The sequence below is a fragment of the Aplysia californica genome, unplaced genomic scaffold (assembly GCF_000002075.1).
Source record: "Aplysia californica isolate F4 #8 unplaced genomic scaffold, AplCal3.0 scaffold01083, whole genome shotgun sequence".
NCBI classification, from domain to species: Eukaryota; Metazoa; Mollusca; class Gastropoda; order Aplysiida; family Aplysiidae; genus Aplysia; species Aplysia californica.
Genome location: NW_004798353.1, coordinates 50,284 through 61,515, shown reverse-complemented (window position 1 = coordinate 61,515; position 11,232 = coordinate 50,284). Strand labels below are relative to the sequence as shown.

Sequence of the window (11,232 nt, the reverse complement as noted above, 5' to 3'; positions counted from 1 at the left end):
CCACTAAACATGTCATGTAATATCTTCTCTCATTCATCACCTGTCAGGAATAGACATTGTCTACTACCTCCGGGGAGCATGCAATAGGTATATGTGTACATTCCTCCCACATATAGAACTGACAACGATGCCAATAATACACATCCTGCCCAAATATATAACAGAGGTGCCAACTTGGTGAAAACAAGCTGGTTGTGAGACAGAAATGGCTACAATGTTTCACACGAGTTAACAAGATCTGTCGCTACAGTACCAATAAAATACACAAGCATGCTTTCACTGACACATACACACACCACAGGTATACAAAACACACACACACACACACATATATGCACACTGCACCCCCCCCCCTACACACACACACATACACAAAACAGACAAATACACAAATATACACGCAGACATATGAACACAGGAAGGAACTATATATCAAACTCTAGTCCTTTCTAATTATTTGCACCAAAAAGAACTATATTCACTATTGCAAGCTGCTTAAAACATCCCAAAGACAGAAACATAACAGAAAAAGCACCACACATCTTTAAAAAAGCTATAATATCACCTATCAGTGCACACCGACTTAAAAACAGGGGAGACAACTGATAAATTTACAACACTTCAATATATTCAAGCCCAAAAGTTTCAGTCCTTTTTCCTAAACACAGAAGTTTTTGGCTTTGCAACCTTTCTCTTCAGGCTTTGCAACCTTTCTCTTCAGGCTTTGCAACCTTTCTCTTCAGGCTTTGCAACCTTTCTCTTCAGGCTTTGCAACCTTTCTCTTCAGGCTTTGCAACCTTTCTCTTCGGGCTTTGCAACCTTTCTCTTCATTTCCCATCAAAATCTAAAAATAAAAACACACACAGCTCTCTCAAACTGTTACACCTTCCTTCTAGAAGCAGTAATGACTATGAAAAACTCTTCACCGAGTTGTATAAATGATTACCAACAAAACCTGATTTCCAGTTTTATTTAAAAAAACTTAATAAGCTATTTCCTTCCTATAGAAAGTCAAGCAATGTCAAGTCATGGGCCTAGCACCTCCAAATTTCAAGTCCATCTCCGATAGGAGTTAACCAATCCAGCGGAGAGCCTAATAACTCCCACAGTCAAACCAAATTCAAGGAACACCATTGAAGATTCCAACCAGGATCATCCACATCATAGCTAGCTTGAGACAAAGAACCAGGGCAAACGATATAGCTCACGCACAGAAGTTACAAAGAAGTCTCTAGTTTTCTGCTGTGCTTCTTTGAAAAACCACAAGAGAAAATAAAACCATCTTGTCAGAGAAAAAGACATGATGCATTCTATGTGTACTCACCTATACATACATGTTGGGAGTAGATGTCTGATGTGAATCAGTGTGATAACAGCCATCATTTTGTTCAAGATTAGTTTAGTTCTAGTCTTAGTACAAGTTTTACTGCACTTTCAACACAAATAGGTCACATAAGTGCCAAAGATCAAAGGTGATACTAGAGAGTAACCTACACAGAAAAGGATGCAGCAAACCTGCACTTATCACTACATGGCATTGGACAGAAGGGCGAGAGCCCAGCTGTTGCTGGATCGATAACAACAACAACAACAACACAGAAAAGAAAGAGAGATAAGACTGATGTATATCCAATATGAATGAAGGAGCAATCTCCAGGAAAGCACCAGCTAATAACCCACCCGTCTTGTCAGAATAAAAAAAGACAGCACACATTCTATGTATAAACACTCTAATATACAATGAGTAACTGTCGGCAGTGAGTCTAGATGATAACATCCACATGCTGCTGTACAGGAGAAACATGGTAATACTGAAGACTGTGTGAAGTTTGTAGGTAAAGTCAAGCATATCTACACGATAATGCCTATTTAGTGCTGGGAGGTGGTTTAGTTCAGTTTTTAGTTTTAGTTTTAGTAGTTTTTACCGCGCTCACAACTGCACAAGGTCAAATGAGCACCAAGGGGTGGATGTCAACAGAGAAATCCATACAGCTTACTCTGCTCACCTCTCTAACTTCAACAGCATAAAGTCTGCTTCGACTAACAAGGCACCCCGGAAATAGCGGGCCACAAGAGTGACAAACATACAAAAGAAGTAGAGGTAAAATGACGATAGTAAGGATTAGGAAAGAAAAAGCAGCAGTTTCCCTTTGCAGTTCAGGCACAGTATGAGCATGACATTGATGAATCAGCCCATTTCAAATTCTACTGTGCATAAGACAATGTCCCCCCCTCTGGGATTGGCCCAGAGACACTTCAGTCAGTAGCACTGTCCCAGGGGGTTATAGTTTAGTTTTAGTAAGAGTTTCACAGCACTTGAAACACAGTAAGTTCATATAAGTGCCAAAGATTAGAGGTGTTACAAGAGAGAAACAAACACAAAAAAGAGGCAGGAGAGGTCAGGAACATAGATCTTTGATAAGAAAGAAGGAGCAAACCACACAAGAGCACCCGCCAACCACCGGAGAGAAAAAGGTAAAACAGACGGAAACAACAGAGGAAAAGCAAAAGAAGTAACATAGGATCTACTCATGGTACCTTTCATACACCAGCATAACTAGCACAAGATGATGAAGAGAAATAGGCAAAGTGAGCTATGTATAAAGCAGTACTGGCCTAATGCACGAAAGATACAGAACAAAAAAAAGAAAAATAGCACACTGCTGCCATCTATGGGTTTTGATTTAGCAACACCGAGATCAAATAAGGACTGTAGGTAGTAATGCAAAACAAACCAGCTTCTCAGAACATAGTTTTTTTTAACAAAAAAATGATGGTGAGTGACTTATCATATGAAAAACCATAAAAATGAGGTCGAGTCATTTATCTTCAAGTAATGTGTATTAACATTCACCTGCAGTCCCCTCACACAACTCACACGTCATCTTCATGGTTACAGCACATTCACATCCCATCTCTCAGGAGCAACAGATCACTTCACACTTGCATTCAAAGCGGCAAACCACAACTTCTGAACAGCAAGATGTCCAACATCTTGGACAAAAGCATAAAAACTAATATGTGTCACGGCGCGGTAGAATCAGGCTCTGGTCAATATTTGGTCGTGTGGAGTTATTGGTATCCATTGAAAAGCTTATTCATTTGCAGTGCTTTCAATGAAAAAAATAACCGTCTATCTTGAATAGAAGTCGAGATATTTGCAATTGCAGAAGGTGGGGTCGCCTGGTTTCAGTGGTAAAATTACCAAGAAAATGGCTGCCAAAGTTCGGTAACTTCAATAGCTTGAGAGTCGTCGAAAACTGAAAGATTACATATTTTGAGCCTTTAATCAACATTTTTCAGTCAAATTCACACAGAAACGTGTTTTAAATGGACATTAAATGGTGTTTAGCCAAAATAAAACAATTCAATTAAAAATTGCCAAAAATCATTATTTTGATGAGCGCCTGATTTCACCATGTCTCACATTTTATTTATGCCACATGGGAAATATTCCCAAAGAAGTATGTCACTCAAGGCCGTCACTCAGACTTAGGCTACCACAACAGAGTAAATGACTGATATAATAGGTTGAAATTCACCACGACATAAGCGCTGCATCACACATATCACTATGTGAACAAACACTTCAGTCGCCACACTTTAAGGCCGGTCAAAATGAGGTTTAAATAAATCAAATGGAGACAGGAAAATTATTCCCACAAGGTGAAATTTTCCGATCCTGCTTGTGTCTCTTTACACCTGTTCAAAATCCTCCATTCTCTCATTAAGTATTCTCAGAGCATACAACTTTAAACTTCAAATATTACTTTTTGGTATTGATAATACATAACTTCAGCAAAATATAATAACCTCCTTTAGATCAGACCACATATGTGAGGTGTGCTGGCAAAATGAATTACTACTCACGATCCACAAAGGACGATATCGGCCGAAAACCGACACATCAAAATTTGCCGACTTTCGATTAATTCCATTCTCTTCAAGTTTAAATACGTCTTTATCATTTTATTAAACAAATTGTACAAATTCAAACTAAAAATTTGACGCATCTATGTCCATCGGGCTAAAATCCGAGAAGTAACTCATTTTGTCGGCATGCCTCACATATTATAATATTCACAAACATTTACATATCTCTATATCATATCACAGGGCCACCACAACTCACTGATCCTGCCAAACCACACTCAGGTACTGCTTATCCGAGTACAGATCTTTCACCACTGTCGCGAGGAACAGCAAGCTATCGCGGATGGTATGGTTCGGATCTTGCACAAACTCCACGGCATGGTCGATGGTGGAGGAGCACTGAGCGTATGTCTTGTTCTTCTTCAGGGCCCGCAGTTCCTGCAGTGTGTTGTTGCTGCCTTTCTTCATGGTTGGGTACACCCGGAGTATCTCAGCGGTCACCAGCTGGCAGGACAGAAAAGCCGAGAGGGCTCGGGCCAACAGCCGCATCCTGGGGAAATAAAGTAAATTGGCCATTATACAAAAAAATTAATCGTAATAATAATATTGGTACTAATTATAATAACATTATTAATAACAATTTTAATTATAATAATAATAATACTAATTATACTAACATTATTAATGATAATAATTGTCATTATTACAATTATAATAACAATATTAACAATAATAATAATAAATAGCATTTTTATAGCACAAAATCCCGCTCAACAACAAGCTATGTGCTTTAATATCTATACTATTACCCCAGTAGACCAGATAGTATTCTGAAACAATCTCAACTTCCTGGGGTGCATACAGTACAAGCAGCCATTTGACAGGCGTAAAAAAATTAACACACTAATAAAATCTCTCCCTGTCTATGGCCAGGTACCCATTCACACGTGGATGAAGAGAAGAAAATTTGTGTCAATATAGTGCCTTCCCAAGGGCACAATGTCGGGTCTGTGCCACGAACCTCCAAACCTGAAAACTCACGATTACGAGTCCGGTAGCCTAAGGGAAAGTGAAAGACTTGCATCCTAGCCCGATTACAAGTCTTGCGTCCTAACCCAACTTACTTGTACGAAAGTGAAGACTTGCGTCCTAGCCCGATAACTCCAAAAAAGCCGCGGCTGGTTCGGTCTTGGCCCAGAGAGTTCAAGTGGTTGCTGAACCGGCTCAGAACATTGACCACACCGGTGAGTGACGACCATGGAGCGTCCACTAGTCGCTGCGTCAAGAACAGCATCATATGCCACCACAAGATCAACTTGGATTCATCCTCCGCACTGGGGGAAAAAAAATTATGAAAGGTCAATAATATGACAAACAACATCATACACAAACACTGCTGTCACAAGAAGTGCAATCGGAAAAAATCCCAGAAAATTTGGATTTATAACTCATTACATTAGTATGAAAAAAAAATCAAAAGAGTTCTGAATACTGTTCTAAAGCCTATGACAACCCAACCATACAATACTCTTTTCTTCAACAAGTCTCAGCACTTGCCTCAGGGGTTGTAGTCTGGTACAGTATTAATGTAATGTAAACAAAGGCATGATGATACAAAAGGACAGGGATTTGTATGGCTCATATCCCCGACTTGTGTTAATACTGTTAAAGTTAGACAGCTGCACGTGACGTAGTGATGTAGACTGTCCAGGTCTGGTAATTTCTATTTTTCTCCCTTTATACACCAGGAAGGTTCGCAATCAGTTGGGGTAGCCAAAATTTTCAAAAGATCTGAATAAGGGGTATTACAATTGTATTTTCGTTAAATTGAATAAAAATTGTAACGATTTTGCCAAATTCGTTATGGTGGGCAACCCTGCAATGGACTAACAAGGCCGTGGTGGTAGATGACACCATGTGGAGTGTGAGAGTGTAAACAGAAGGAGGAGAGAGAGAGAAAGAGAGAGAGAGAGCAAACAAGACCAAGAGTCTTCACCTTGGCAAAGCTCGACAGGTCCAGTCCAGAATAGCCTCCATCAGCCCCAGCTCCTCCTCGGGCCTCTGACAGAAGGGCAGCCGGTGCTGCAGGTAAGCATACAGGACCAGGAAGGCGTTCTCCGATAGCGACTCCTGGACGTAGCCGGCCTGGTTCAGTTCGGGCACCTGGAACACCGTGAGGATGAAGCTCCAGCCCGTCGGATCGCTGCCGCTGACCGGGCTAGTTCCGTCCACTGTTCGAATGTAGCGGAAAGTGTAAAAGGTTACTACATGGACTTTGAAATACTGATTTTTCACTCCAAACTCATTTTTTTTTTTTTTTCAACCCGAGCTGAGCTTGATCAATAACAACAACAACAATAGTAACAACCCAAGCTAAGTAGGATATGGTACAACCCAGCAGAAAGATGGAGAGACTTGATAAAACATCTCCCACACAGGAATTGGACTCAGGTCTTCTGCTTGTTTTAGTTTTAGTAGAGTTTTTACGGCGCTTGCAACTGCATAAGGTCACAAGAGCGCCAAGGGGTGGATGTCACCAGAGAAACAGAGAAGTCCTTACAGGGAATCAGGCTTACTCTGCTCACCTCTCTAGCTTCAACAGCACAAAGTCTGCTTCAACTCTCGAGGCTCCCCGTAAATAGCGGGTCACAATAGAGTGACCAACACATAAAAGAAGTAGAGGAAAAAAGCATGACATTGATGAAGAATCAGCCCATTTACAATTCTACAGAGCATAATAACATTTTAATGTCCCCCCTTTGGGAAAGGCCTAAAGACACTTCAGTCAGTAGCACCATCTTGGGTCTTCGGCATGCATCAGAAAAGCACATAAACATTTTATTGCTGATGCCTGGGGTCCGTAACTGCATTATCATTTCTAGTCAGTAAATATTAAATTAAAATCTGTCTAGAAGCAAAACTGCAGAGCTGGAGTTCTTTCCTGTCTTTCGAATATTCTTGTTTGTTATTTTGGTTCAATCAGCCCATGAAAGATTATCCAATATCCAGCATATGCTAGGGCTTTTGAAAAAAAAAAGATTATTAAAAGCATAATCAGAGCAGTGTCACTGTGCTTGTTAACACTAAAACCTCATTTAGAAATAAAAATGAACTGGTACTATGTTGACCAGCGAAAGTTTGGTAAGCAGCCACATCATGGTCAGCAAGAAAAAAACGAAAAAACTTTTTCCATATTCATTTGTATGGTTTTAAAAAACCCATCATACACATCATAATGGTACTCAGTGCCGGAAAAAAGACTGTCAGACAGAAAAATAACCACAAACAGCTATAAACAATAACAACAATAGTTTGAAAAGAAAGAGCAAATCTCCGAGACCAAACCACTCACAGCCAGAGAAATACACTTCAATCCCTGCTTCCATCACTGCGGCCATCTGGGAGAGCGAGGCGAGACAGCGCGAGGCGGCCTTCATACACGGCACCAGCAGGATGCTGTGCGGGGAGGAGCGGAGCCAGCCAGTCACAGACGACATGATGACCTCCAGCCACGGCCCGTCTGGGTTGCTGTTGTTCAGCAGGCTCAGCACATCCTTCAGCAGGCTCGCTGACTCCTCCGCTTGGATCTCCGGGGAGGGAACTACAAGACAAAAAAAGGTTTTGTAGATAAGAAAGGAGTCAAGGAGAAAAGTGGTTGTCTCAGACAGGTGGGACATCTAACACAGTCTCATTATAAAGTTTTAAAAAGCAGGGGGGCGGGGATGGGAAGTGGCCATTTGTACAGGTGATTGTCTTATACATGTGTCCCTTAGAGCAGGTTCAACTGTATCATAAAGATTAGTTTTAGTTTTAGTAAGAGTTTTACGGCACTTGCAACACAATAAGGTCATATAAGTGTCGAAGACTAGAGGTGTTACAAGATAGTAACAAACACAAAAAAAGAGGAGAGATCAGGACAAAAGATGTTTGGTAGGAAAGAAGGAGCAAACCACAACAGAGCACCCACCAACCACCTACATCATAAAGTTAGGATAATATTATTCATTTCAGTTGAAAAGCTTCACGATATGAAAATGGCAATTTATGGAAAAGTGGAAAGTGCTTCGTGGGTGCCCTGACTCTGATTCAGAGTGAGAAAGGCAATGATGATAATAATAACAATAATATAATAAATAGAATTTGTATAGCGCATATCCCTGCTTGACAGAAAACAATGAGCTTTACAATCTATATGTGACCCGACGCATAGGAATCAGGCGCTTGTCAATTTTTGGGCAGGTGGAGTTATTGGTATAATTTTATAGCTTGTTCATTGGTCTATGACTTGATGAAAAAAATACTCAATTAGCTTGAATTTAAGTCAAGATATTTGCGATTGAAGGAGGTTGGGACCTCCTGGTTTCAGCTGTAAAATAAGCAAAGAAATGGCTGCCAAATTACGGCGACTTCCAAAGCTTGAGAGTCCTTGGAAACTCAAAATTTACACTTTTTGTGTATTTAATCAACGTTTTTCAGAATAAATAGAACAGAAATGTATTTTTAAATGGAGATAAAAGGCCAAAAACAAAAAAAATGAACAAAATTGCCAAACCGCTGGGGAAAACGCCAGTATCTTCGACCTAATAAATTTAACGAGTGCCTGGTTTCACTATGATGCCTCACATATTTCTTCCAAACAGACCCAAAAATGCTTTAGTACAAGACAAGAGACTTGAGAGAAAAAAAATAATCAAAAAATAAAACAAACAACATACCGGAAGACTCCACGGCCTCCACGTCAGACATGAGGTTGTTGATGGCAGTGCCCACAGCGTCGGTGCTGACGTCACTCAGGTAGGTCACCTGGCACAGCTGCTGGGTGAGGCAGTGGATGAAGCTCAGGCGTTTCGTCGAGATCTGGTCAGTCCACGGGACATCCGGCAAGAACCCAGACATCCGCTTCAGAACCCTGAAGTAACAACGCAAAGACTCATTATCATTATCATCATCAAATTTGAAAAAAAAAAAATTCATTTTACTGATCTGTTTTTTTCTTGAAGAATAGTTTCAACTATGTTGACACATCTATATACCTTGCAAATATTATCAGCACCAAATTAGGGACATACAAAAAAAAATTATAATAAAACAAATCAGGAGCCTTGATTGACATAAGTGATTGGCAAAACCATCTCAGCTTATGGCATTAGAAGTAGTATCTTTTTAAACAAAACGACAAAATGAAAGATATTTATTTTCCATTTATTTGAGGCATAAAAACATCCTTCATACATCAACACGGTACCAGGTCAAACAGAATAAGCTCGCAACTGCTGGCTCAACAGTAGCAGCAACAACAACAGTATGAACAAACAATAACACAGCTACAAAAACAACAGCAACAAAAACAAGAGCTCTCTTCTCAGGGTTGAAACAGGTGCCACAGACAAATTACTGACTCTGTTGCTATCTTAACCCCACCGCGACAAACGCATACAACAACAAAAACAACAACAATAACATCAACAGAAATGACAAAAAACAATAACATCAACATCAGCAACATCAAAAACAATAACATTAACAACAACATTAACATAAACAATAATAATATCGACAACAACAGTAACATCAAAAACAAAAACGACAACAGCAAAAACAACAATATTAACATCAACAACAACAACAGCAACAACAACAACAACAGCAACAACAACAACAACGGCTTACCTGAGTCCCAAGGCTAGATTGGAAGAGCGCTGGGCCAGCGCACACTTCGGCTCAGCCAGCTGTAGAAACCAGCTGCAGACACAGGAGAAGCCATCTTGTCTCACCAATGACCAATCAAACGTCTCTGCCTCCGTCAACAGACGACACGTGTTTTCATCCTGTGAAGGAGGACAGAAAAGTGCACTGTGACCACGACACATAATCATATTATCTTATCATAAAATAGATAGCCATAGTATAAACATATGTGTCACAACGTGGTGGCGCTCGTCAATTTTTGGGCACGTTAAGTTATTGGTATCATCTGAAAGCTTGTTGAGTTGACTTGTCTATCTTTCGATGAAAAAAACCCAACCCATCTATCTGGAATAGAAGTCTAAATATTTGTGATTGACGAAATAAAATTAGCGAGAAAATTGACATCAAAGTTTTCCACAACTTGAGAGCCCTCGATAACTGAAAATGTACATTTTTTGTTCTGTTAAGTACGTTTTTCAGTAAAATCCGTGCAGTAATGTGATTATAAACATAGGTGCCACTCAGGAATTTCAAAAAAGGAGGAAATTTACGCGAAGGTGTACGTGAGCTCTCCGAAGACCAGAGTAAAACCAGTGAGATCCAGAGGCAATATACCGGAAAATCTACCCTACGGTTTTGGAAGGGAAAACTGTCATATATTTGTTAACCATAGACAACTGAATTAAAATGTATTTGAAAAAATTAACAACAACAAACAAACAAACAAACAAAGGCACTAAGTTGACTAACAAGCATTTGAGTCATTTTGACACAGTTTGGACTTGTGGACTAAAAATCCAGTGATAGTTGCCAGCTGGTGTCTCATAAAAAGATTTCTTTCCCTTTAAACTTGTACATTGATGTAGAGCAGTATTGGATCAAGGAGGCAACACCTTTGCCGCTGTACTGAGCGATTTCGGCACGCCTGTACAATTGCGGTCCCGTTTGCACTTAGTGCCCCTGTAGTGTTTCTTATTTAGTGATCTAATTGAATTAAAATTATAGCCTAGGCTATCTAATCTAGATCTAGAATCTAGATATCTAAAATATGTGTAGACCTAGATTATACCAAGATCTAGATTCACTTCCACAGCCACAATAGCCGTCATGTAAACAAAAGGGACCACAATTGTACAGGAGTGCCGCGGGCCGCGATTTCTTTAGCGCACCAAACGCAAAGTGCAGCAAGCGGCTAGTTCAATTTTCAAATGAACTTTTCAAGTCGCACACCAGCTGCTTCTTTCTCATTCCAGCTCCTTTTACGGTTGCATTCTGCATCAATTTCTCTCAAATTCCCGCCGTTTTCAATGGCAACTCGGCGCGCCAACGTCCCGATGCCCGATTGACACTGTGTTGCTCCACAACGATAAACAATGTGAAACTAGCGCTAGGCCTAGAAGAACGGAAGTAGAAAGCTTCGGGCGGACTTGCGCAAGCCGTGTTTTTGTCTATCTCCCGGTTCGGTGTTATCCGCGGGGGAAAAAAAGTAGCGCATTTTGCGACCGAGAGCGGTCCAGCGGAGGAAGGAGGAAAGTAGCGGGAAAAGCTAGATGAAGCGGAGTTTCCGCCATTTAGCGGGAAAGTGGCAGCTATGTATAAATGAATAAAAAAGGTGTTGAGCCTAAAAGCAAATATTGATAAAATGATCAAATTGACAGACAAATTTATAAT

General features: G+C 40.3%; 1 protein-coding gene across 2 annotated transcripts in view; it reads right to left on the bottom strand.

The window, feature by feature from the left end:
- Positions 1 to 2,739: 2,739 nt before the first annotated feature.
- Positions 2,740 to 11,232, bottom strand: part of LOC101853594 (ectopic P granules protein 5 homolog) — a 49,920-nt gene continuing 41,427 nt past the window's right edge. For both annotated transcript variants that reach the window (XM_035973256.1, XM_035973257.1), the window contains 6 exons: positions 9,544 to 9,701; positions 8,589 to 8,782; positions 7,226 to 7,474; positions 5,870 to 6,104; positions 4,998 to 5,207; positions 2,740 to 4,423 (listed from right to left, as the gene is read on the bottom strand). In XM_035973256.1, coding sequence (XP_035829149.1) covers positions 4,129 to 4,423; positions 4,998 to 5,207; positions 5,870 to 6,104; positions 7,226 to 7,474; positions 8,589 to 8,782; positions 9,544 to 9,701 — 1,341 coding nt within the window. In that variant the 3' untranslated portion in view covers positions 2,740 to 4,128. The remainder of the gene's footprint in view (positions 4,424 to 4,997; positions 5,208 to 5,869; positions 6,105 to 7,225; positions 7,475 to 8,588; positions 8,783 to 9,543; positions 9,702 to 11,232) is intronic.